A 27,882-nucleotide genomic window follows, 5' to 3' on the forward strand; every position below is an offset into this window, starting at 1 on the left:
GGTCGCCAAATGACTCTCATTGTTTCATTAACTTTCAAAGCTAAAAGGGACAAGATAATTAATAGACCGCGTCAATCAAAATTAAATAAGAGAGATAGAGAGAGTCCTTGGATCTCTATAGAAACGTATTAGTTGGTTGTTCACTCGTTTTATTTGTTTATTTTTAATTTTTTGACCTGTATTATGTATTAATTACGCATTTAATTGGAAACGAAATTCCTAGTGACAGATTTTACCTATCATAAACAAATTACGTAAAATGATCTTTTTGTTCAATTCTTTAACTGTCATATCTTGTCATATTGCAATCTTCCGATCGTAAAAAACAAACATTTTCAATCTAAATTTTGATTATTTCCAAATACTATAAAAGGGAGAAGATAAAGCCATTAATCACTCATTCATCAGCATCAACTCTTCATTTGGTTCAAAACGCTCAACTCATCAAACCTCCTGAAATGGCTCAATCGGTAAGTATATAACATTACTCTTGTGCAAAACAGTTATAGTTTTAGTTTTCAAAGCATTTTATAGATATAAAGAGAAGAAAAAAATGAAAAATTTGATGACACGAATTTATTTGTGAAATCGTTTATGTAAATAGAAATCTGCATTATACACCAAAAGGTTTATCTTGGATCTCACAAGCCTGGGTATACCGATTTGTTTTATTCCCCCGATCCGCCAATGGTATATGTTATTAAATTCCATGTATATTAAGCCTTGGGATTATAAACTTTATATTTATTTTTTAACCAGTTTTTATATTCTTTTCATGTTACATCTATTTAATTTCGTTTGATTATGACTTTTATCCTGTTTTGATTTTCCAATTTTGGTCAATTCTTAAAATGTTCATGTTATCATTTAAAGTACTATTCAAGAGTATATAAATGAGTTTTTTTTTCATTATTTCCCTTATACAGGTAAAAACATTCTGCGTTTGTCTGTGTCTCGTTACATTCTTTGCAATGGAAGTGAAAGGTATGGATTTTTGGTACTTTTTTTAATTAAAAATTGATTTAAAAAAGAGGCATTTTTCTAAATTTGCAGATATCTTTTTCACTTGGGTACTGTTTCTATCATGGTTTTCATCATGTATGATGCATTTATTTTGAGGGGATGACATAGAACTTTTCATTTAAAAAAATGGAATAAGGAAAGAGAAGAAGGTGAAATATGATGTTATTTTCTGAATTCTATGTCGAAATTTTTGCTCGCCTGCTTCGCTCTCTCGAAACTTCTTTTAAAATGATCTTTCTTTCTTTTCCCGATGCACCATATTCTTGCCCCTCAAAACGTTTGACTCGATATGTCACTAATTTGTTATGTGTGTTACTGATAAATTCAACGAAAAATCATGATTTGATAATTTCCTTGATTTCTAGCCCAAACTACCGATCGCACTGCAGAGTTCGAAGCCCTATGTGACAGATACAGGCAGGTGGTTGACACGTGTGAAGAAGATCTAAGAGGACTTCTTACATCTACTGAACAGAACCTGTTTGATGAAGCTGAGAATGATATGGTGTGTTTGGTAGAGGAAGGAGAGCAGGATAGCGCTGATGCCTGTGAAATCTTGGAAAAAATTTGCCTTGAAGTTGTCGACTGTTCCTCTACAGGTAAGTAACATCTTCATATCCTCTAATGCCATTTAAAAAGATTTTTTACTGCTTTTGTTGACATCGCGATATCGTCCAAAAACATTTATATGTATTGCAACAGATCCCTCTTCCTATATTAAATTGTTCCTCTTCTCAGTTTATCATAGTTAATCTCAATGATATTTTCAATCAAAATTAATTCATATTTCAAACAAACGTAATTTATCATAATCTCTCCCTTTTCCAAAAGTTAAAAACTAACCGAAATACAACATTTCAAGGAAATTATCCTTAAATATCCATGTTTACATGATATGCATTCCGATTATTCAAAGGAGTTTCTTCGTATGTTAACGATTGTAATTATATTTCATTACTTGCAGCTCGTTTCAGACGTTCCTCGTCTGTCTCTGCCGAATCGTCATCAGTTGAATCTAGTGAAACAGACTGAGGAGGTCATCGCAGGTCAAAAATCGAAACACAGTACCCCATATTTGCTTTGAGACCGACGTAATGTCTTATGAAAATCACTTTTCCATTCGACTTTTATATTAAGTAACATTTTTAGATGCTGCTTGTTTCCTTTTTATGTCTCATCCATTCACTAGTATATTCAAATAAAATTCTAATCAAATATTGAAAAATGTAATAGTTTGCCTCAGTTATTGTCATAAGTTTGATTATTTTTTGTATGATTGGAAAAAAGATACGTGAGTAAACTTGATTAATTGAGAGAAAAAATATTGTATAAATAAAGTTGATTGTGAGACCCCTTCCACGGGAACTAGGGGGGTTAATCGGGGAGGGGTTCCAAATAAAGAATGTTCCTTATATACTGTTGGAGTACAGTGCAAAGAAAGGAAATGATAATGGGAATTTCTTTCTTCAGCTAGAGTCAAGATGCTAGAGGGCCTGGACAAAAAGACAGTGTGTGTGGGTGTGTGCACCTGTGTATAAGGGTGTGTGAGAGAGAGAAAGAAGGGGAGGGAGAAAGAGGAACATGAGAATTAAAAGAGAGGGGTAAAATATAAATAATTTGAGAGACAACCTATATTATGATAGAGTTAGGGGTGGGTGTAAGCCATGTGGGTGTGCGCGATGAAGAGCTGATATAATGCAAAAGGAAGTGTGAAAAGCTAATGCACGAGTATGCAATAGATGGGTGTATGCTATTTGTTTTTGAGTGTGCGTGAGGGTGTGTGTGTGTGTGTAAAATATATTCGTCCCCCCTTGTTAAAGATAAAGGATTGATTGATTGATAGATAGATAGATAGATAGATAAATTTTATTTCCACACGGTAAAAAACCCAAACAGATACAGAGTCTGATGTGCTTTCGGGCCGTGCCTTGATCTTAAGCCAGCCTGACACTTGCATGATTTTGTGTCACGCATTGGCACGACTCAAGTCGTACCAGTGCGTAAATTAGTCGTGAACTGGCGTGAAGTGTGCGTAAACACGTCGTGACTGCGTGCCATGTCTTGACGAGAATTTTGAAATGTTCAAAATTTTGGTCACGACAAAATTTAGCGACCGAGTCGTGAACTATGCGCAAACTCTTCGTGAACTCTTCGTGAACTCGTCGGGACGATACGCGAGGATACGTGCCAGTGCGTGACAGTGCGCGCCATGCCACGACTGTCACGAATGGTTCACGAACAGCTCACGTCCATAGAGATGTATATTCATCTCTATGCTCACGTCGTGTTCACGAATAGTTCAGCACGACGCCGTCCGAATTGCGCACACTCATCGTGCAAGTGCGGGAAGTGCGTAAACTATGCGCAAACTATGCGTGAACTCGTCGTGCCAGTTCGTGTCAATTTGGACACTGACGGGCAAGCATTCGTGAACTATTCGTGAACTCGTCGTGAAGTTGTCGTGAACTATGCGTGAACAAGTCGTAAGCAGTGCGGGAGCCTCCCAGTTCGTGCCCCAAAATGGCACGACTTGCCACGACAAAATCGTGGCCAAAAGTCGTGCAAGTGTCAGCCTGGCTTTAGTATACATGAATAACACATAAAAATAATAATCATAATTCTTACAAGTTGATGATAAAAGTTAATATAAATTATTATAATAAAAAGATAATGATAAGTTGAAAAAATACAGAATATCTTCAGTATGAATGCATTATACAGAAAATATGACATTTTTTAGGGTGAAATATTACTCAGATGCAAAGTTATAAATTAAAACCAAATATGAAATTATACTCTTCGTATAATTTGTAAATTTCTAGTTACAAATTGGTACAGGTAACTTTAATTCAGCTTTCATTTTGTAGAAGATTTTTTTTTTATTTTGCAATTTGGGGTTATGTATAATTATGTTGCTCACTGTATACATTTTTTTTAAATTCACCCCGAAAAAGCCTTGCTTTTGGACACGACAAGAGCTTATCACGAAAGAAGTGACACCACCATGCAAGACAAACTGTGCTCTCTTTCTCCGATTATTCATGAACCAGCCAAATTGCATCCCACAAGTTTGATCTTGACAGTAATGGAACAATAGAATAATTAATGGCATCAGAAACTCCTACCAAAAATTAAATGTCGAACTGTAGCTTTGAAGATAAAATAGGGACCAAATTCATTCATTTTTTAAAGAAAAATAGTATTCAATATAACGAGGATCAATCGTAAAAAAATCCATAGCGAGTTCTGCAAGTATACATGTACTATTTTTTTTTACTGAATGGACACCAGTTCTGCATCAACAAAATGGAAAGCAAATTTGTTTAGTAAACCGTAATTGTAAAGAAATGTTAAATACTTTAATGTTTGAATAGCCACATAACGTTGGCCAACCCCGACCACCCTTGTTGATACTGCATTATATACCCTCATTTTTGTTCATTTAATGTTTAATTTTGACATAGTTTGTATATTATTTCGTCTATTTATTTTACATTTCTGTTTACTACAATTTTACCTTTTCCAATTGTATTTTATTCATGCTTTGATATATTAAGTTTTTCGTTCTTATTTTTGTAAGCTTATGTTGGTATTGTTTGTTACTATCACTTGTTCACGGCCTTGCTGAAAAGCAGCTTCTAGCTGAAAGCAGGCATTTTAACATAAATAAACATAAATAAAATATAATACAATACAATTGATAATTTTGCCACACAGAGCGGGATTGACGTGCAATTTCGACTTCTGTGATTGACTAATGCTTAGCCCCACATTTTCTTAGCCTGGTTTCGTTCATACTGCATATCTTAGCACGAAAATAAGCCGACTAACACTGCTTTTTTTGCAGGACCAGAAAGTACCGTACTATTTACCGTACTAGCCCACTTTTTTCTTTTTTTTGCAGGAGTTTCTGCATTTATTGAAAGTCAAAAATAAATTTACAATACATAAAACATAACCGTAGTATGATATGAAAGTACATTGTAATTTGACAAATTTATAATAGTGTCAACAAAATTTAGACATGAATACAATTAAAGGATAAGACAAAGTAATGAAAAAAAAATGCAGTGGCAAACTATATAAGCAAAAATATGATTGAGCAATAGCAGCAAAAAGGGGGAAAATCGCTACATGGAAACCTATTATTTTATAGGTCTAGGTCTCGAAGAAAATGTTACGTCACAAATCATCAGAAAAGGAGAAAAAAGAAAAAAGAAGAAATGAAGTGTGCTAAAACTTTGCTAAAACCATGGAAGGTCCATGCTAAAACGTAATGAGAAACCGAAGTGGGCTAAGCTTAACCCCGGGAAATGGGGGGGGGGCTAAGAGGGGGAGGGGGTATTAGTCCCACCGGGGTTAAGGAAAATATGTGCAGTGTGCAAAGCATATTATAACAAATTGAAAATGTTTTAGATAGTGTAGCAATAGAAATATATCAACTATGTTAGGTGATTGATATAATAACATGATCGTATTTTGAGTATAGAAAATTGAAAAAAAAATAAAATTGCCTATTGAAGAAAAAAAAGCAAAATTAATTGAAGAAAGTATTTCAAAAGAGAGCGATATCAAAACAAATATTAGTTCCTTGCTAATCCTTTTTTTGCCTCAGATATTACTGAATGCCATTTAATGTATTTTGGAAAATATTGAAAAATAATAAGGATCCTGAGACCATATAGACCGGATTACATCTTTTATATTTACTTGTGTTAATCGTATGCCTGTTCCTCTGTCTCTCCCCCTCCCTATTACTTTTTCTCATTCTCTCTCTTCATTCTATGTATATCATCTTTCATCTTGCTCTTTCCACGTATCTCTCTCTCTTATTCTTGTCTGCCTATCTCTATAACACTCATACACCCACACACACACCCACACACCCTAACACAAATAGAACACACACACATCTATTGCATACTCATGCATTAGCTTCTCACTCTTCATTTTGTATTATTTCAGCTTTTCATCGCGCACACCCACCTGACTCACTGCTACCTCTCACTCTATCATAATATAGGTTGTCTTTCAAGTTATTTATATTTTACCCCTCTCTTTTAATTCTCATGTTCCTCTTTCTCCCTCCCCCTCTTTCTCTCTCTCCCTCACACACCCTTATACACAGGTGCACACCCACCCACGCACACTTTCTTTTTATCCAGGCTCTCTCACTAGCATCTTGACTCTAGCTGGCGAAAAAAAATGCCCATTATCATTTCCCTTTTTTGCACTATGCTCCAACATGACATAAGGAGCACTTTTATAATGAATAATAATGACTCCCCTAGTTCCCGTGGCAGGGGTCACGCAATCAGCCTTATTTACAAAATAATCTTTTCTTCTTTTTTTTAAATTTTTTTCTGTCAACTAATTAAGTTTACTCACGTATTCTTTTTCCACTTTTCAACTTCCAATTACCTTTCTCCAACACTCCAAATAATCAAACTTATGAGAATGACTGAGCCAAATTATCAGATTTTTCAATATTTTGTTAGAATTTTATTTTAATATTCATTAGTGGGTGAAAGAGACATAAAAAAGAGTCATGCAGCATCTTTAGAAGTATATATTAAAGTCGAATGAAAAAGTGATTTCGTAAACACTACGACTCAAGGCAAAGATGGGTACTGTGTTTCGGCCTTTGACCTGCGATGACCCCCTCAGTCTGTTTCACTAGATTCAACGGATGACGATTCGGCAGAGACAGACGAAGAACGTCTGAAACGAGCTGCAAGTAATAAAATATAATCAAAATCATTATTAACATATGAAGAAACTCCTATATTATTAATTGGAATGCATATCATGTAAACATTGATATGATATTTAAGGATAATTTCAAAATTAATTTGAAATATCATTTATCGGTTTGTTTTTATCTTTTGGAAAATGGAGAGATTATGATAACTTTCGTATGTTTGGTATGTGGATAATGAAGACCATAAATTGCATAAAGAGAATTAAAACACTAGATTTTCATTACAACTTTCATTGAGTCTAACTATGAAAAAGTGAGAAGAGGGACAATCTAATATAAGAAGAGGGATACTTTGCATTACATAAATAAATAATGTTTTGAACCCGGGGGAGCCACTTACATTGGCGAGTGGATACCATGCGCGACCAAAAAACACGTAAAAAGGATGTTTTTTTTAAGATAGGGCACGATACTTACGTAACGTGATAAGGGTGTCAAAAACACAAAAATAATGAAAAAGGGTATCTATTTCGCTCGGAAATTTACGTGTTTCGGGTAAAATTTGCGGGGATGATAAAACAAAATTAAAATGTTTTATATAGTGTGTCCTTTTTGCCCCAACACTACGTATTTAGAGTCCGCTTTACGCGAGGTGTGGAAGGTCTGGTTGTACTAAACTAAGATGTGTAAAACAGTAAACATGGTAAAGGTAAAACCGACGACCGAAAGACCCGTGGCATAACAATGAAATATTCCTGTACTTGTTTAGGGGTTCATTTCAGGGAATATTTGCCAAGAGTATCGTTTTGTTTCCAATACGTGTTAAGGGTATGGTTTCACACGCCAATACTTGCACTTTCAGAATATTGAAATTACGTGTTTAGGGTGCTTTTCGAGACCCCATGGTCGCGCATGGTATCCACTCGTCAATGGAAGTGGCCCCCGGGGTTTTGAACGATATCTCAAAGTGTCAACAAAAGCAGCAAAAAATCTTTATAAATGGAATTAGGGGATTTGAAGATATTACCTGTAGAGGAACAGTCGACAACTTCAAGGCAAATTTTTTCCAAGATTTCACAGGCATCAGCGCTATTCTGCTCTCCTTCCTCTACCAGACACACCATATTATTCTCAGCTTCATCAAACAGGTTCTGTTCAGTAGATGTAAGAAGTCCTCTTAGATCTTCTTCACACGTGTCAACCACCTGCCTGTATCTGTCACATAGGGCTTCAAACTCTGCAGTGCGATCGGTAGTTTGGGCTAGAAATCAAGGAAATTATCAAATCGTGATTTTGTTTTCATTGCATTTACCAAAAACACATAGAACAAACCAGTGGCATATTGAGCCAAAAATTTGAGGGGGCAAGATATGGCGCATTGGGAAAATATTTTTTTTAAGTTTCGAAGAGAGCGAAGCAAGTGAGCAAAAATTTGATACAATATTCAGAAAATGATATTACATTTTCACCCTTTCTATCTTTCCCTTTTTTATTCCTTTCCTCTTTTGTTTGGGGGCAAGCGCCCCGGCTAGCCCTCTCCCATGTACGCCACTGGAACAAACATATAATTTACATTGTTTACTGATGATCTCCATCATCACAATAAAAAAATGAAAATAAGACACCTAAACAAACAAATTGACAAGTGTTGTTCTGTAATGTAGAAACTCACTGTCCTAACAATATGAAAAGTTATATGTCATCCTCCCCAAACAAAGTAGACATATCAAACTTGATGAAAGTCATGATAGAAACAGCACCAAAGTGAGAAAAGATATCTGCCAGTTTCGAAAAAAGCCTCTATCAATTTTTGATTGAAAAAAAAAAATCCATACCTTTTACTCCCATTGCAAAAAATGCAACGAGACACAGACAAACGCAGAATGTTTTTACCTGTAAAAGGGAAAAATGAAGAAAACAAATCAAATCATTTGTATACTCTAAAATAATAGTTTTAATGATAACATGAACATTTTAAGAATTAGTTGAAATTGGAAGGCAAAAAAGGAATAGGAGTGATTATTAAATGGAATGAAATGGATGTCACATGAAAAGAATATAAAAATTGTAAAGAAAAGAAAACAGTTTCTAATCCTAAAGCTTAATATAAATGGAATTTTAATAGAAAATACCATTGGCGGATCGGGGAACTAAAACAAAGAGGTATACCCATACTTATGAGATCTAAGATAAAAAATTCGCTGTAAAATGGAGATTTCTTTTTATATAAACGATTTCACAAATAAATCATAATTCATGTCATCAAATTTGTCCTTTTTTCTTCTCATTTTATATATTAAATGCTTTAAAAGCTTATACTATAACTGTTTTGCACAAAAGCAATGTTATACTTACCCAATGAGCCATTTCAGGAGTTTTGCTGAGCCGAGCGTTTTGAAAAAAAAGGAAATTATTTCGAATGCTGATGAATGAGTGATTAATGGATATATTTTGTCCCTTTTATAGTATTTGAAAATAATCAAAATTTAGGTTCGAAACGCTTGGCTTTTACAATCGGAAAATTGCAATATGGCATGATATGACAGTTTAAGGTCTGATTGATCAAAACGAGTATTTTACGTAATTTGTTTGTGATAGTGAAGGCTGTAATTATGTATTTTGTTTTCTAATTATGCATAATCAATTAATATTATTTAGATGAAGTTGGCAGTTTCAAAGGTCAGAAATTGAAAATATAACTAATAAAACGAGTGAACTAACTAATGCGTTTGCGTTTAGAACCAAGGACTCTCCCTCTCCCTCTGTCTTTCTCTCTCTCACACACACACGCCCCATCCACTCTTTCTCTCTCTCTCTCTCTCAAATTTGATTGACATGGTCTATTGTCTTGTTTTATCTACCTTTTAAAGTAAATGAAACAATCATGATTGACATTAGCCGACAGTTGGCTATACTAGAGTAGTTGGTCGATCTATAGGACCTAATTCTTCCCATCAACTTGTGTTTAACAACTGCTTTGTATGTTTAGTATTGAGGAATATTTTAATTTGATATACAAATAATCCACGAATACATATATACATATGGTAATGTGTGTTAAAAAAATCTTATTTGTTAGTGTCTATTAGAATTCACCCATTAAATAAGCTGACCATTGATATGATTTTCAATAAAATCGTGGTTTGTCTTTAATATATAAAAATTTACCAGTGGGTATACTAGCATTGACAGATCCAAACTGCCAAACGCATTATATATTACATTATCCTTTGAGCTAGATTCATTGTGCATAATCCAGTCAAAAGTGACATCTAGTACCATAAGTGGTGTAATGAGTGGCACGTGCCCACCCCTCGCACCCAAAAAAAAAAAAAGATAAATAAATAAATAGAATAAAAAATTTAAAAAATCGGCAAACCCCCCAAAAAATCAAATAAAGTAAAATAAAAACAGGGGAAAGGGAGAGAGAGACAGGGAAAAGAAAGAGAATTATGGTTGGGAAAACGGAAATATAAGGTTTTTCAGAATTTAATGAGACACAACTAGCTTGGGTCCTATATGTGTTCACTCCTCCTGGAGCACGCATTGTCTGCTAAATTTGATACATATTACCCTTCCAACATGTCCAAGGCGATTAAATAGCGCTTAAAGCATTCCGTTTTCAAATCAAATATCAAATATTTATCCTCATTATTAGTGACATACGCATCTTTTTCATGATTTCCAAAATCATGAATTTTTTTCCCTTTTAGAACTGAATAAAAAGAAAAATTCAGCTGGCGCATCGTGCCCGCCTTTGTTTTTATAAAGATTAAGTCTTTAAGCAAGTCTTTTCGAAATGTCAAAAAAAAAATCAGCTTACGCTTCGTGCTCGAATATTTGTTTAATGAATTCGTAAAAACAGTCCTTAAAATGTGTCCCTTTTCCATTCCTGTATGAAATTATCATTAATATCAAATTTTATAAGTTTTATTCATAACACTATGCATTAATATTCATTTATCATACTGGTGCACTGTTGTATATAAGAGGGACATACATATAAAAAGTTATATATTTTTTTAAACAAGTGCACACCTAGTTACCAATAATGCATACAGCATTTCCATTTATTTAAAAGCAGGATGAAAGAGCATTGCAGATTAAATGCCTTGCTCATGGGAATAGGTGCCACGGCTGGGATCGAACCCCGGACTTTCCAAGTATAGCCAGGCGCCTTAGACCACTCGGCCACGGCACCTCCGTGAATGATGAATAATTGACGTCGATATGAGAAATAAAAGAATAAGGTCATCTGGACAGTGGCTCTGACACACCATACGTTAAATCATCATTGATTCTATAAAAAAGGCATAAAGATGAACGACATTTGACCTCTTTGTGTATTTCCATCTCTTCACAATGAGTCATACTAAACTAGAAAACCAGTTAATTCGCTGTATTTTGAAATGATAACATTGAAACAAGAGATCTGTCGCCAAATGACTCTCATTGTTTCGTTTACTTTCAAAGGTAAAGATAATTACCATGATTAATAGACCGTGTGAATCACATTTAGGTGAGACTGAGGGAGAGAGGGTCCTTGGATTTCAACACAAACGTATTAATTGGTCGTTCACTCGTTTTGTTTGTTTATTCTTTTAATTTTGACCTTTCAAACTGTCAACTTATGTTAATTGGTATAGATATTAATTACGCATATAATTAGTAACGAAATTCGTAATGACACTTTTACCTATCACAAACAAATTACGTAAAATGCCCTTTTGTTCTATTCTTAAACTGTCATAATCATGTCATATTTCAATCTCACGATCGTGAAAGACAAACATTTCCTACCTAAATTTCGATTATTTTGAAATACTATAAAAGGGAGTAAATATTGTCATTAATCATTCACTCAACAGCATTCGAAATAACTCTTTTTAAATTTGTTCAAAACGCTCGACTCAGCAAAACTCCTGAAATGGCTCAATCAGTAAGTACACCATTATTTTTCGAATTATTCCTGCAGAAACTGTTTAAACTGTTATTCAGTTTTAGCTTTAGCTTATTAAGAATATTAGGGATATGATGAGAAGAAAAAGGAACGAATTTGAAAACATGGATATTTATTTCTGATATTGTTTTCAGTGAAATAGAAACACAAATTGAAATCTGTATGCCAGAGATTGATCTAGAATCTCACTAGTCAGGGAAACTATAGCTATTTGAATTCAACTTTCTTGTCTCCCGATCCGCTAATGGTTTGCCATTAAATTCAATTTATATTAATCATGTCACCGTTTTCTGTTCGACATTATAAATGAAAGGATATCTATCATATTGGTGAAGGAATATTTTTTGTTCCTCTTTTTTCCCTTAATTTTCAATTATTATTGAAAAAGAATCTGTATTCTTTTTTATGATTCATGATTTTACTCATTTTTTATTACCCTTTTTGGGGGTGTAATCGCATCCCCTTGTGTGACATCTTTGTATGAAAAAAGAAACTGCTAAATATTGATTGATTGATTGAAAGAATGGGTGAATGAATGAATGAATGAGCGAAATTGATCCAGCCAGATCCTTAAATTTGTCTGCAAGAAAGATGGTCTCATCTAATTATTTAACTTCAATTGATACTTTGATTAATGTTATCATTCAAACTGTGATTGTAGAGTGTACAAAACATTAATGAAATATTTTATTCATTTTCCCCCTATTCAGGTAAGAACACTCTGCGTCTGCTTGTGTTTCTGTGCATTTTTTGCAATTGGAATCAAAGGTACATAAACTTTTTATTCTTATTTTTCATTAACAATAAAAGATATTTGCATAATTTTGTTCACTTGGGTATGTTTCTATCTATGTGTGTTCACTTAAATATCGTTCATATACATATAAGTCTATTTTTGCTGATGGCTTCACGTTCAGACTGAACGATTTTCCACATTACAAATTAAAACAGTTCATTTGTACGCTTTGGTGCCATTATTTTGTTTTATTATGACAATGCAAACTTCCTCACCGATCATTAATAAAAACAATACAAATTCGATGTTTGGCATATGTGTTACTGATAAAGTCAATTTTAAAAATCACGATTTTGATAATTTCCTTGATTTCTAGCCCAAACTACCGATCGCACTGCACAGTTCAAAGCCCTATGTGACAGATACAGGCAGGTGGTTGAAACGTGTGAAGAAGATCTAAGAGGGCTTCTTACCCTTACTGAACAGGAATTGTTTGATGGAGCTGAGAATAATATGGTGTGTTTGGTAGAGGAAGGAGAGCAGGAAAGCGCCGATGCCTGTGAAATCTTGGAAAAAATTTGCCTTGAAGTTGTCGACTGTTCTTCTACAGGTGAGTTTGGATCTCTTACATAGTTGCGTACGCAGGATTTTTTTGAAGGGGGGGTCAGGCTGAATGAAATTTTGAAGACCCCCCCCAAAAAAAAAAAAATGTTTAACCCCAAATTTTGGGTCGTTGGGTCGTACAAAAGAATGACAAAAAGGTCTTCATTTTTAGGGGAATTGTTGGACACCTGTAACTACACCCCCCCCCCTTGCTTAGTTTTACACTGACATCGTCCAAAAGCATTATATGTATACAGAAGATCCATCCACTAATACAGTACTCTGTATGTCATCATTATCATTAATGTCACCTCTCATCGGAATTATCTTTTCTTTATCGTGACGAGTATTTTCTTTATACAATTTCTCGTCTTCTGTATTCATGTATCAAAGAAAACGTACAATCACACCGACATACAATATCTTAAGGTAATAAATTAGAAGAAAATACATATTTCTAAATACAATGATGATAAGTATTAGTTCATTTGGTATAATCATTAACATCACTTACACTCTAATAGGTTTACCCAGTATTGGGTAAAATTATGGGAACATACATGCTTGTTGGGTAAAAAGATATCAACTATTTTGTAAATTTTACGCAATGTTGCGTTGAAATTTACACTTCAAACATGCACTATGCCCAATATTGGGGGGAAAATACTCAGCAAACATGCATGTTTTACCACAACCGCGACCCTGATCATGAAGAAAAAACAGTCTGGGTCAGAAGGGAGGAAACATATAAAGGAGCAAAAAGAAATTTATTTTTGAATGCTCTTAGAAACGCAAGTTTTATACTCCATTTTTACACAAAATCCTTACCGGGGGTCCCACACCCTCTCCCGCTCGATCGGTTCGGTGTCTCACGCTGTCAAAAATATTGTGCCCCCTTCGGGATTTTGCCCCCCCCAAAAAAAAAAAAAAAAAAAAAAAAAAACCGGCCCGCCTGCATGCCTACCCAATGTTGGGTAATTTTTTTACTCTATGTTATTATCACATCTAATATTCTCTTCATCAAGTATACTTCAATGAATCAATATTTTTATCTTTGATACAGAGAAATGACCGATATTTACATGATATGCATTCAGATTAATTATACATTAAGGAATTTCTTGAATGTAATTTAATTTTTATCGTCAATCATATTTGTTTTCATTACTTGCAGCTCGTTTCAGACGTTCTTCGTCTGTCTCTGCCGAATCGTCATCCGTTGAATCTAGTGAAACAGACTGAGGAGGTCATCGAAGGTCAAAGGTCGAAACTCAGACCACCCATTATCCCTGAGAACTGGAGCAAAGAGGTCTCAAAGCATTTAATTAATTTTCAGATATTTAAACTAAACTCACCGAATAACTTTTCTGTATGATGTATCGGTAACATAACCAAAAGTAGGCGTTCAGCCATGATTAAATTTCCACTAAATATATTAATTAAAGTCTATCGCTAATATTCGAAAAGACGTTCTGTATATCATGATAATTACGCCATCATTTTATTAAGCTATTGGAGACATTAAAATCTATGTTCTATTTTATATGCAATTGGTAGAAGAAAAAGACATATCCATTCATCCCAAAGTAATGTAAATTGAAATAGATTGAAACAGGTTACTAATTTTCACTATGTGAATACGTGACGCTTTGCATTTTTTATAATGTTTATGGAGATCACCTTTACGATGTTTTTTTTAATATATCTTTACTTGATGAATGTCATATTTAAATAAAATCCTAACCAAACCTAATATTTAGCCCGAGTTGTTCTCTTAGGTTTGATGATATTTTATTGGACTGTTGTGGAAAAGGAAGAAAGTGAGAAAAAACTACATAAGGAGAGCAAAATTTTGACATTTTTAAAAAGAAAATCCAATTTTGTGATAGATTTCGACAAAATGTTCAGAATGATATAATGAGATGGTTTCTGAGACCACTTCCACGGGGACTAGGGGAGTTTTCCGGGGAGGGGTTCATAATAGAGTAAGGTGCTCCTGTCGATATCCTGTTGTACATTAGCACAAAGAGGGAAATGAAATATAATTTCCTTAACCCCATCCCTCCCCCTTTGACTGACAGGAGTAAAATAATAATAATAATGACCTATATTTCGGAGCAAACCTCTATTACCATTTTTTTTTGTTATTATATATTTTTTCTTTAAAAAATTCTCGTACCAAAATGACCTTCATTTGTGGGTGTATTTGTATGTAGGAAGGGGTAGATATGAGTAAGGAAAGCAAAATGTATATGATGAGTGAGATAATGAGCCAAGAATTGTGAGGGATGCCCCCAAAATGTGGCAATTTTTGTAAAATTTGGAAGCGAGTGAAGTGAGTAAGCACATATTCGACCAAGACCAAATGGAAATCCAGAGTGGGTGATAGTTTTTATATAATATTCAGAAAAGAAAAGATATATGCCACCATTTTTTGGCTGTCCTTTTCTCTTTTTACTTTTGTAGAGCTTTTTTTTCAATTGGGGGTGCCCTCCGAACTTCCATCCTCTGTGCGCACGTGTGTTCAAGTGTGTGTGGGTTATAGGATGTACCGTATATGTCAACCTAAATAGGGCCTATTTTTATTATTGTTAGTAGTAGTATTATTATCATCATCATCATCATTATTATCATAATTATTATGATAATAATATCATGATGATGGCAGTGATGGTTATCATGGGTGTTTCCATTGAAGGAAAATTAAACCCTTGAAACAGGATAGCCAGTGTAATCACAGAAAAATCAAAGAAACAGATAAATGAAAATTTGAGAAAAATTGAACGAATAATTAGAAATTTATGAGCATTATAAGTTTATATCATTATTATAATGTAGATCCTTTCATTGGCAATGCGACAAAGATGTGTGATGTCACGTGTGAACAACTTTCATATTACATTTCTATATATTTCACTTAAAATGCCTCTTTTATTACATCTATGCGTAGATCATAATATAGGAGGGCATGTAATACAGATTTTCAAAAAATAAATTACGGATGAAAAGTTTGTATTACCCTAAGAAAGAGCAAAAATATACGTTTTCAGGGTATTTTATAGTCCATCAGAGAGAAAGTTGTTCACATGTGACATCACAAATATTTGTCACATTGCCAATGAGAGGATCCCAATAGAATTAGTTATCGCAATATTCAAATGCTCATAACTTTCTCACTATTTGTCCGATTTTTCTCAAATTTTCTTTAATTTTATTCTTTGATTTTTCTGTTTCCACAAGAGTCAACTTGTTCCAAATGTTTCATTCCCTTTAATAAGGTATAACTAAGGGAGGGGGACAGGTGTGGGATATATCATAATAGAACATCACAATATCCATGATTAACATAGGCGGATCCATGGGGCCTGAGGCCCCCCCCCCCCCCCATTGGCGGAGCAAAAAAAGGGGGGAAAGAAAGAAAAAAGAGAAGGGAAAAGAGAGGAGAAAAAAGAAGGGGAAGTACAAAAAGAGGAAGACGAGTGAATAAAATAAGATGAGGGAAGACTTGAATTTTTTTTTTATGTCACTATAATTTTTTGCTCGCTCTTCCTGCTCGTATTGCCATATATAGATGTTTTACATATCTTGCTTAATACGGAGCTTAAAATATCAAATTCTGAAAGTCAATATACAGAACATTTCAGCTCGGAAATCGAACTTTTATTATTTTGTTTGATTTACAAATTGATTTCTTTTTTAAAATACAATCATGATTACATGACTTTATCTTTTTAAAATTCATCCCCTCCCCGCAAGCAAGCGCTAGACATGCTAGAAGTCACTTTATTTTTGTTAGTAGGTCTATTCTTATTATCCTGGTTTATGATGTAATATAAGTGGAGAACAGATAAAAACAAGTTGAAATTTAGAAATAATAATAATTTGATTTTATATAGCGCTTTTTTCCAGATGATACAAAGCGCTGCTAGGGGCTTAAGAGAAGTTAGGATTTATATGGTTATATAAGTGTGTTTTGAGATGTTTTTCGAAGAGGTCAAGAGAAGAGAGATTTCGGAGAGATGAATGGAGTTTGTTCCAAAGACGGGGGTATGAGATTGAAAAGAGTTGAAACCGACTTGTTGTTCTGGATTTTGGAATGACAGCAAAGACTTGTATGTAGACCTTTGTTGCTGAAATAATGAAGAAATGTAAGAAGGAATTGTGGTTGACAGAGATTTATAGGTTTGTTCAAGAGTGTATAAAAGGTTAATCACACCGAAAACTGATAATTCCTCATAATGGTTCTTTTTAAAGTCATTAAAACAAAACAGCTTGCGCTTTGCGCTCGCATTGATCTAGTACATGCATGTACGTAATACCTAATCTTGTAGCCTAATAAAAGCTAGCTTGTACTTAAAATTTTAGCCTTATTTACTGCCAGTGGTGTACAGATGTTGGGTTTGGGAACCATGGAGAAAGGGTAAAAAGTTTTAATAGGCCTACATATCTTTTCAAAAAATTATGACAAAAGTCTATTACAAACTAATGAACAATCAAAAAAAATTTCGCTCGCATTTATACATATTTTCTTTAAAGAACTGTCAAAAGTATATTACAATTTTAGATTTTTGCGTTAAAAAATCAAAATTTTTGGTTACTTGCATTTTTTTCCCAAAAAATATATCACGGGTGCATTTTACCTCATATCTGGCCCCCTGAAAATATATGCAACTGAAAAGCTTCACAAAATTTACCAAAAGTGCGCACGAAATCTTTCAATATTACTTCAGATAATGCAAAAGTGTCCCAATGGCAAGCTCGGTTGCTTCGCTCCCTTGCTTTGGAGTTTCTTTGAAAAAACAATATGTGTATGTCCATGGCATAAATTATCATCCCTTACAAACCATGAACACCAATCGACACCCATGGGAATAGCACATAGAATATAATATTTTTTTACATGTATTTGAAACTAGGGAGGGATGATTGTATATAGCATCCCCACCTGGTAAGTTCGGAAATGCAGCAGCACCCCCACCCCATCCCCTCCAGCTGTCAACGTCCCCGTGGCCGTGGTGTTCAGCTTTTTTTTTATTCATGTACTTTTTTCGTGATCCTGAAATGGGGTGTATCGACGCCCTCTAACGTTCGTCGGTCTGTATTAAAATACTAGCAGACACCTTTCGGGCTCGAAACAATTTTAACTACCTGTGTCTGTGTCCTAGTAGGAGTAGGAGAGCAGATCTAGAGATTGCCACTGGCCTGGTAAGAAGTCGTAGTACTTTATTTTTCTTGGATAGTGACCTGTCTGGTATAAACTTTCTTGAGACTTGCCTTATAGCATGGCATGAATAATGAAGTCATGACCAACTTGGCCTGGCTTTGTTTGTAACGGTCCCACATACTGAAATTTTGGGGTGCAGCGTGTGTTAATAACTAAATAAGTGGAGATCGGATAAGCCAAAACAAATTGATTGTCCTTTGTTATGGGGCCTTTTTTTTCTTTCTCACTCTCCCTGCGGGACACAGATGGCAATTACACTTATAGGGATGTAACATGCTAAAAATAGATTCAGATACATTAATTCCCCCAGACAGTACTAAGTAGATCTACACCATCTATTATTTTTCACGACTTGCCGTCTTCCAATAATCTTGTTATGAAACCTGATACGTTTACATTGACTAGCGCTCTCGATTGATGTCAGCATGTGAATGAACTGTTCTAGATTTCTTGTGGATAAATCTTTGAAATCTGAGACAGTCTTTGTAAACTGGTACAATCGCAATCTAAATTTGCTGATCAGCGCCTCTTCTGTTGAATGTTTGCCATCTTATTATTTGTAATACCAGCTGAGCGTTCGAATGCTCCAGCCAATCATGTTCGTGTTACCATTTGCACTTGCAGTTCTGAACTGAAAATAGCAACACAAACACAGTTGGCTGGCATTTTCAGATTAAAAAAAAGCCTCAGTTTCTGACTCTGTACCAATTGCCATCAATGAATAGAATTACCTTTTGTTTATGGAGGGTATCTTTTGTTGCTTCCCCCTAAAGCCAAACACAAAATTCTCAGCACTGATGCCCATGTCTGTACCGCTTGTTTCACCGATATCGCTGAACAAGTATAATACGGTCAATGAATTAAATACAAAGTAAATGATATTGTAAGATAATCAGAAATTTGCACTGGGTGTTTAATAAAGGCGCTGTTTGTAAGTTACGAGCTATTTTCCGTACGACTGGTGTCATTAGAAACTAAAATCAATACCAATGGAAATTTGGTGTGTATCATTTACGACTCCTAGTACCAATGAGGTCAATACATTATAGTGTTGACCTCATAGACAGGCAAATAAACAGGTTGGTGCAAGCACCCGCGGGTAACGCAAAGTGATGGCAACAAGGCTTATTTTTTATTCAATGTAGGCCCAGCCTAGATTATCCAGTCTCTCATGAACTCCTAATAAAATCCTTACATTTTTTCCACAATCCATAGGTTAGGAGATCCTTGTCACACTCTGTATTGAAATGCAATGGATGAACAGAGGAACAAAGGATACCCAACAAGAGTGGAGAAGAAAGGTCATCACAAGTTATATAACCCACCATATGAGCCATTGACTCCTGATATGATGACTGATCCAGATGGCTTGACATCAGTCAAATTACCAGGAAAGAAGTCTGATATCTTGTCAGCTAAACAAGTGTCAAGAAAGAAAAGATCCACCAAGAAGCAGGGTAGGGATGAAGATGATGTTTGGGGGAGTGATCAGGATATTTTTGTGAAACCCAAAGTCAGAAGGAGACAAAATTCATCATCATCTGGCGAACGGGCAGCCCTCTCTTCAAGATTAATTCCTTTACAGTCACCCATCAAAAGACAGAAGCTGAGGCAGAGTTTGTCTCATATATCACCAAGGAGATCAGGGTCAGCGCAGCATTCAATCTCCATGACAAAAGAAAATGCAAAGAAGCTTCAGTTTGTAACTAATCGGGCTCGGCAAAGAAGGAAAAGTATTGATAGCACTGAAGCACCGAGAAAATGTAGACTGGATAACTTACCTCCCCCAAATATGGAACAGAAGGTGTTAGCTCAAAGAGCAGGGGTTCATAAGGAGAGTGAAAAGTTAAATGAGTTTAGAAACAAGCAACATTTATACTCAGATTTGGGAGACTCCTTTATACATAAAGAATTAAATCAAGAAGACAAGAATTCCTCACAGGTACTCAATTTTAGCATGTCTGGAATGCATGGATGCCAGTCAGGGAAGAATTTCAAAAGTTCAGATGCTTTGCACAACCCAAGCGAAGGACTGTTCACTGATACTGAATCTGGAAATGAAACGGACACTCAAGCCATTATACAGAGAACAGTATCAAGATTCCTCAGTTCACAGGAAGTGCAGAAGTTAGAACACAGATCCTCCTGTTCTGAAGGTGTCAGGAATGTTGATTCGGAAGTTAGTGAGAGTTCCAATGATGATGATGAAGCCAATGAGACTTTCTTAGAGAAGGAGGTTCGGGGTTTCTTTGAAAGTAAGAAACAACCAACTTCAAGAGATCACAGAGCGGTAGACCTTCCATCGGTAATGTCATTGAATCCTGTACAACAGGGGCTGATTGATGGAGTATCAGATGAAAGTGAGGTCATTTGTGCAGGACAAAAGATGCGTTCACAGCGTGAGCCTGATGTGGTTAGGGATAATGATACTCATGAGCATAGTTCTGAACCTGTCATGGGTGATAGTGAATACGGGCAGAGACTCTCTGTTGATTCATCGAGTTCCAGAAACAGCGGTGTGGCAATTAGTGACATCAATTTAGACCAAGTGGATGAGACTTTGAGTGAAGATATTTTCAGTGGAAACGAGAATTCAAGTGACAAAATGCAGAATTTTTTACAGAGATGCGAGTCATTTACAAACCAGGATGTTGAAATTGATTCAACATCTGAGGAATCGATACTGCAAGGTGCTACTGGGAAGTCAAGTGATGTCAGCGAGAGGCATCAACTGCCTGGAGAACAAGCTGCTACTGTAGTATCCCCACCTCCATCAACGGCCGAAATAGGAAAGCAGATGTTCCGGTTGTACTGTCACAAAACTGCAGCCCCAGAAATTTTTAAAGTCCTCAAGACCTGTGGAAGCATCGATGGCAGCAGTCTGCAATCAGCGGCTGTTGATGAGCCTATGTGCATTGAGGCAATATGGGGGAAGGTATTAGAAGATTCGGCTGACAGAACTTTAACCGATGCATCACCGGTGCTCTTTGAGGAGAACTCTGATGATTTTCATGAGCCTGCAGATATTGAAGAGGTTGAACAATTAATCAAAGAAACGGATTTGGGGAGCGATTCAAGAAAGAGAGCAGGTAGGGATTTAAATTCATACCTTTACCAATCCAACTAAACAGGCTGCATGGCCACCTGGGAGAACAATGTTTGTCATTGATAATAATCATAATAATTATAATGATGATAATGATGAAGATGATGATTATAAGGATGATGAGGATGATGATGACGATGATGATGAAGATGATGATGGTGATGATGATGATTATGGTGATGATGATGATGATGATTATGATGATTATAATTATAAAGATGGTGATGATTTTGGCGACTATGATGATGATGATGATGTCGACGATGATGATGATAATGACGATGATGGTGATGATGATGATGATGGTGATGATGATAGTTATAATTAAACATTTTTGTATTCTTGGAAAACAGAATAAAAACTTTCAAAAAGTGAACACATCATAAACCACTAAAGAGGTTTGTTGTGCTTTAACTCGCATCCTACGGCAAGGCATTTACCTGCATTTGCCACTCTCCACCCAGATGTAATAAATACATTTATGTACCCAGGAGGAAGGAGTTCCTTGAATGCATGAGCACCTAATCACGAGTAGTTGTGCTAAAGCCAGGGTAATTATTTGCTATGCTTAGAAACGTTATTAAATGCTATGTAAGTGTTGCATATTTATTTAATTCCTTCTCTTATCCATATCTCACCTCTCCCGTTCTCTTCTCATTGCCTATCTAATCTTTGTATTCTTGGCTCTGTATCTCACTTCTCCCTCTCTCTCTCCCCATTTTATTCTAACATTATTTTGTTGCGGGGTATAGCTGAGAACAGTACAAAGACCAACCCAAAGAAGTTGAGGAAGAAAAAGAAGAAAGTCCCAGAAACACAGGGAGATGGCACGCTACAGAGGGGAATGAAGATCATTACTGAAGCTATTACAGGAGGTGCAAGAAAGATAAATGGTACTACAACTGTAGGACAAGTCCAGATCAATAGCATGTTGGTTTAATTAAAAAAGAGAAATACAAAAGAAATATGTCGTTAAAAGTTTAATCAGAATCGGACTGACATGTAAACTATAAAAAGTTACATAAACAGTGTTTTTTAGTTTCCCTTCATTTCAAACAACAGTAAAATTAAAGCACACATGAAATCTGCATGGCAATGATGTCTCGGAATCAGCATTTGATTTGTATTTTATTTTATGAAATAAATGTAAGAATTTCTACTTTTTCACAAGAAAAAGTTTGTCATGCTTTTCTCCTCTCCTTTCTCTCCCTGCTACCTCTCCATTCTCTCTCTCACGCTCTCTCTCGTTTTTATATTTATTTTGTACAGGTGTAGCTGAGAATGATACAAAGACCACCCCAAAGAAGTTGAAAAAGAAGAAGAAAAAGGAGAAAATGCCAGAAACACATAGAGATAACACACCACAAGATATGGAGATCGTCACTGGACCAATTAAAGGAGATGCAAGAAAGAAAAATGGTACTGGAATTATCTTTTTGGACTTTTATTTGAAGGACAAGTACACTCCAACACCAAGTTGGTTTGAATGAAAATAGAATGAGCCATGTTGCTGAGAATATCATCAAAACTGGGCACAACCATCATAGAAAATAAGAACATTATAAAATCTCCTTTGATTTCACATAACAGTTATATTCACAACATGGGTACTTGTATTGTGCAACTGACAGAGTGGATGGTGTCTGGTCATATTTCATTTATTTTAATTTTTTAATACATGTGTGAAATTTGTCATTGTTTGAGAAAGAATATAGGGGTACTGTATCCATTCCTCTCCCCACTGTCCCTGTGACCTTCCCCCCCCCCCTCTCTCTCACTTTCTTTCTATTTTTTTTTTTTTTAATTATTATTTGTTTGTCAGGTGTAGCTGATAATGATACAACCAACCCAAAGAAGTCGAAGAAGAAAGAAAAGATGAAGAAAGTGCCAGAAATACAAGGAGATAGCTCAATTCAAACTAGAATGAAAATCATCGCTGGACCTATTAAAGGAAGTGCAAGAAAGAAAAATGGTACTATAATTATACCTTTATATCCACGCCAACAGAAAGTTGGTTTGAAAGGAAGATTTGAAGATTACAGAAATAGAAGAAGGAATCTAACCATGCTTTACATTATTTGAGGAAAACTGGAATTGAAGTATTTCATATTTTGTATGATCTTGGTTCCCTAATCTCTATTCATCCTGTGTTGTGTATAATCTTGTGGAATTTAGCAAACTTTGAGATATCACAACAATTTTGAAAAAATCATAAGTGATGCGGTCCTCTGATTTTTCTCTATGTATCGATATTGACCTACTGCGGGGTCGCCTTGATCTTGATTCAGTGTATTCTTCTTTTGCTCATCTGAAATCCTGTCTTTTCGGATAAAAAATACTGTGTAAGTCTTTTATTTCTATATTTTTCAGAATTGCGATGGAAGGAAGAATTGGGAGAACTCACCAAGTGCCTGTGGAGTCCTATCACTCTAGAACCATCCTTGGAATCTGGCCTCTGCATGCTCAGGCGTTTGAAGGCAGCGGCCAAGGCAACACCTCATCAACGAAAGACTCAACTTGACAGGTAATATCATATGTGCAGTGCCGTCTATCTGGTTGCGTTTTCAGAGCCATCCGTTCGGTTTAATCCCACTTGGGGAAAGTATTACGCACCCTGTCAACTTTCTGTTTGGGTCTCACTGGTCAATTTTTCATCCTAGTTCATATAGAATGAATCCAACCAGTTGAGCCAGTTGCCATGGAGCCCATTCACCATTTTCTTTAATTTCCAATTTGTCTCTACCCACCTTGACTGCAATCCACTTGGTCAAATACCACTTAATCTTTATGATTAGGTGAGCTGTTATTGAATTAATTTTCCATTTGGTATACCGCCCTTTCGCACGGTACCAAAATCGTAATTTGGATTATGATTCCAGTGTAAAACAATTCTGATGATGAATTTTTAGCATGTGGGAAACCAAACTAGAATCAGGAATGCTAGTCAAAATCACAAATTCAAATTCTACTCCGGAGGTGAATTCCAGTTAATTTTCATTCAATTTACGGCACAGATTTTGCTTTTGAAGGGGTTGACCTCCAAATCATCTTTTGAGGGGCGGAGCTTACATGACCTTTCAAGCACTTCTAGATAATACAATTGTCATGCACTCATCATAGTTTCTTTTTTGCGATGCAGTGCTTTGATTAGGTTTGATTGACAAACCACTAAGAACACAATACCGCCTTCGCAAGGAATTCAAATTCAAATGACAGTTTTTGAGTGAACGTGTGAATGGTGCATTGATTAGATTCTAAAGACAAATTGCAATCATTATTACAATGATTATTTAAGATTCTCGTGGGAAGAGGCCCAAAGTGCAAAATAATGAGTAGACAAAAACTAGACCATCTGGGCATTAGACCAAGTGGCAATTAGACCAAATTTACAGTAAACATTTAGACCAAGTGAATATAAACTATTTGTATCAACTTGCCTGTATACAGTCAAAATATTATAGATATCATTATTATTATGAAGATCGGAGTGCTTCATAATGACTATTTGATTTGTCACGTTATGTTCACAAATGTGCCAGTAAATTGAAACAAAAAAGAACTACCATGTCATGTAAATGCCTAGATACAAATTAGAATGCTATAGAATAGCAACTTCATTATACTTCAAAGTGCCCACCATGAAGCAAAATCATGATATATTGTGTAGTGTAGTATGTATCATTGCTTGGGCATCTATACTCAGTATATCAAAAGGAAGGGAACTCATGGCTGTCATGGCACTGTATCTGATTGGATAGTCTCCCATTTGTTGTATAGATCAGGGCTCTGTAACACAAAGGTTTGCGATGAATTGCAAATATGAAAGAACCGCACTGATTGGTTCCCGGTCAGTATTGAAAACAGGGTGTTTGTGCAACGATGATCTTGATTGGTCATTGGTATTTAGCGATTGATGGCAAACCTTTGTGTTATGGAGCCCTGGTGAAAATGCTTTCTTTTTCAAGTTATGAGGCAGGAATTAAAAACAAATATAAGTTAGCACAGTATTCACAATATGAGACAAGGGGTCTAGAGGAAAATATAGTACGCAAAACCTTAACACTAATTAAATTCTAACATAGTGCAATATATGATGTCGAACAGCTTGCAACAAAACTTTGTGGACATGAGTAAATGTGTTCTCAATACCTAGACAGGAATGAATTCAAAGGGGAAATGGAAGATGGAACAGGAAATAAAGGGGGGGGGGCAGGTATAGGGCATGGAAATGTGGTTAGATTTCTTCAGAATCTTTTAATAAAAGCAGAAAAAAGGTTATTGTCATGAAAAAGGACACATTTACTTTTCAAAGAAATATAACAAAAAAGTGATCTTATTTTTTATTTGTTTTGTTTTATTTTATTTTATTTTTTTTGGGGGGATGGGGGGCATTTCCCAGAAGGTTGCAGGCACAATTAATGTGCCTCTTGTACAAGTTCCAGAATGAACATGACATATGTGGGCCAGTTTGTCATTACAGGTCTGAACATTAAAATATTTTGAGCCGTTGTTTCAGATCTTAATTGCACCATGTCAGTGGAAGATCTTATATACATTTTGATATATTTTCTATTTTAGAACGGCAGATTTGAAAGAAGATGACCCAAATCTTGGAGGCTTCATCAATCTATTATCATACCCTGATGTCTTCATGACAAGAAAAAAGGACAGGCCCACAATTCGTAACCTAGCTCCAAGTGAAATCCAAGTTTTGGACGGTTCTTAAGCACCTGATTGAATGTGTATGCATTCTGGTTGATTCATGTGATATACAGGTATGACTTTATCCTCATACACTTTGTAAAGTGCATTCTAATTCCACCATCACCAATTTTAGTTGTTGTTGTTGGCAGTCCCTCTGCCCCATCAACTGAGTCATATCTCTTTAAAAGGAAGAAATACATGTATGGCAAAAAGAATTGCTATTTTTGTATCATACTACCAGTCAAAATCAATTTGCCACTTAAATAAAAAAAATTATATACAAGCCTTTCTGTATATTTTATAATGCATATCATTCACTATAATAGTGTTGATTATTTTCATCTCGTCTGTATAGCAGAGTGAGACAATCGGCGCCAATTTTGAAATCTTGATTAAGGTTCAGTTTTTTTATATGGCATCATAACCTATATGGACTTATTTCATGACTCTTGGACATAAGGGTAATCGAGTATCATTCATATTCTTGCATGAGTTTCAGGTCTTATTATCAAGGCCAAAGGTTATTTAGGGGTAATGAACATTGTCCATGTTTAGGTATCAACATTGTCAAGGTTAAGTTTTTAAATGCCATTATAACTTTGAAAGTATATGGCTTATTTCAAGAAAATTGGACACAAGTGTATCACTGATGTATCACTGATATTCTTGCATGAGTTTCAGGTGTCATGGTCAAGGTCAAAGGTCATTTAGGGTGAATGAACTTTTACCATATTTTGGTATCAATATAAAAATAAATCAACCCAGGTTATGATTTTGAGTTTTCCTTATTCCATAAAACTTTGATAAAGACACTAATGATTATTAGAAAATGGCAAAGGGATATAATTTGATGTCACTGGGTAAAGGTCAAAGTCATTTGAGGTCAATGAATTTATAATTTCATTATCAAATGAATATCGTATTTTCCCCTCTATTTAAAATTGTTAATCTGGGTTGTTTTCAGTCACCATTGCTGGAATATTGAATTGCATAATGCAGGAGAGACTGCAAGATGCACTCCACTTGTTGTATCCCATGTAAGGGAAAGCTTGTTCATATTTATCTGTAAAAGCAGAAGATGACTAGACCTTGTCTTTTTTGTTTATAAAGGGGAAGGCTAAAGAAAAACCTGAATTATGTTTTAGGAGTTGGAAACTGTTAGAGAAAGAAATAATCAAGTTATAATATTCTTCCTTGAATAGGTTTATTTTTTCCAAAAGAATTGACAATAATCTATCAGGAGCAAGATGACATGTCTCTGAGGAGATACACAGGATTTGTTGTTGCCAAGGGGGATTTACCCCCCTGTATAATTACAAAGACATTATTATGCAACTTTTATCCATGATATGCCACAATTATTATCCACTCCTTGGGTAAATATATTTTCATAACCAAATTTTCCGCATGTTGATTATATTTTGCTGGATTATCATGACCCCCAAATTTGGTTATAAGTCCCCCTAAGAACTGGCAAAGAGAATGATTTCCTCAGACCTTTGTCATCTTGTTTGGCCCTTTTATTAGCACCATATGGTCATTATTTCTTTGGAAAGTATAAGAAAACCTGGATACAGCCTCGGGAAAAACGTCAAACTGCTTAAAACTTTCTTTTGCTGATCGTTTCTATCTCCAAACATTTAATATTTGGTGCCCTGTATTTCTTTTGTCCTCTCTTGTTAGAAATTTGGGTCATCTGCATATTGAAGCAGAATCCTTATGTAAGATCTCCATTTGATTTTCTTTTGAAATTCCTTACAAATGAATTTATTTTTCTTTATGAATATCTATGGTTACGAGAGATATCTTACACTGTTTTGTACTT

General features: G+C 35.2%; 4 protein-coding genes across 5 annotated transcripts; 3 read left to right on the plus strand and 1 right to left on the minus strand.

Moving 5' to 3' along the window:
- Window positions 1–401: 401 nt before the first annotated feature.
- Window positions 402–2,228, plus strand: LOC121409573. Its single transcript, XM_041601486.1, has 4 exons — window positions 402–470; window positions 927–984; window positions 1,389–1,622; window positions 1,988–2,228. The coding sequence occupies exons 1-4, from the start codon at window positions 459–461 to the stop codon at window positions 2,053–2,055; spliced, it is 372 nt and encodes a 123-aa protein (XP_041457420.1). The 5' UTR covers window positions 402–458; the 3' UTR covers window positions 2,056–2,228.
- A 4,404-nt stretch (window positions 2,229–6,632) lies between these two features.
- LOC121409574 lies at window positions 6,633–8,612 on the minus strand. The gene is made up of 3 exons (XM_041601487.1): window positions 8,560–8,612; window positions 7,752–7,985; window positions 6,633–6,754 (listed from the first exon to the last, which is right to left on the minus strand). The coding sequence occupies exons 1-3, from the start codon at window positions 8,570–8,572 to the stop codon at window positions 6,687–6,689; spliced, it is 315 nt and encodes a 104-aa protein (XP_041457421.1). The 5' UTR covers window positions 8,573–8,612; the 3' UTR covers window positions 6,633–6,686.
- A 2,953-nt stretch (window positions 8,613–11,565) lies between these two features.
- LOC121409575 lies at window positions 11,566–14,827 on the plus strand. The gene is made up of 4 exons (XM_041601488.1): window positions 11,566–11,663; window positions 12,395–12,452; window positions 12,797–13,030; window positions 14,198–14,827. The coding sequence occupies exons 1-4, from the start codon at window positions 11,652–11,654 to the stop codon at window positions 14,263–14,265; spliced, it is 372 nt and encodes a 123-aa protein (XP_041457422.1). The 5' UTR covers window positions 11,566–11,651; the 3' UTR covers window positions 14,266–14,827.
- A 3,305-nt stretch (window positions 14,828–18,132) lies between these two features.
- On the plus strand, window positions 18,133–27,744 carry LOC121408597. Of its 2 annotated transcripts, XM_041600117.1 has the most exons (7): window positions 18,133–18,228; window positions 19,463–21,336; window positions 22,106–22,246; window positions 22,623–22,772; window positions 23,176–23,325; window positions 23,724–23,877; window positions 25,932–27,744. In XM_041600117.1, exons 2-7 carry the CDS (start codon window positions 19,500–19,502, stop codon window positions 26,077–26,079), a joined length of 2,580 nt encoding a protein of 859 aa, XP_041456051.1. In that variant the 5' UTR covers window positions 18,133–18,228; window positions 19,463–19,499; the 3' UTR covers window positions 26,080–27,744. The 2 variants fall into 2 exon arrangements, with proteins under 2 accessions (XP_041456051.1, XP_041456052.1); XM_041600118.1 differs by lacking the exon at window positions 23,176–23,325.
- Window positions 27,745–27,882: the final 138 nt, after the last annotated feature.

This window comes from Lytechinus variegatus, chromosome 2 (genome assembly GCF_018143015.1).
Source record: "Lytechinus variegatus isolate NC3 chromosome 2, Lvar_3.0, whole genome shotgun sequence".
Classification (NCBI taxonomy): Eukaryota; Metazoa; Echinodermata; class Echinoidea; order Temnopleuroida; family Toxopneustidae; genus Lytechinus; species Lytechinus variegatus.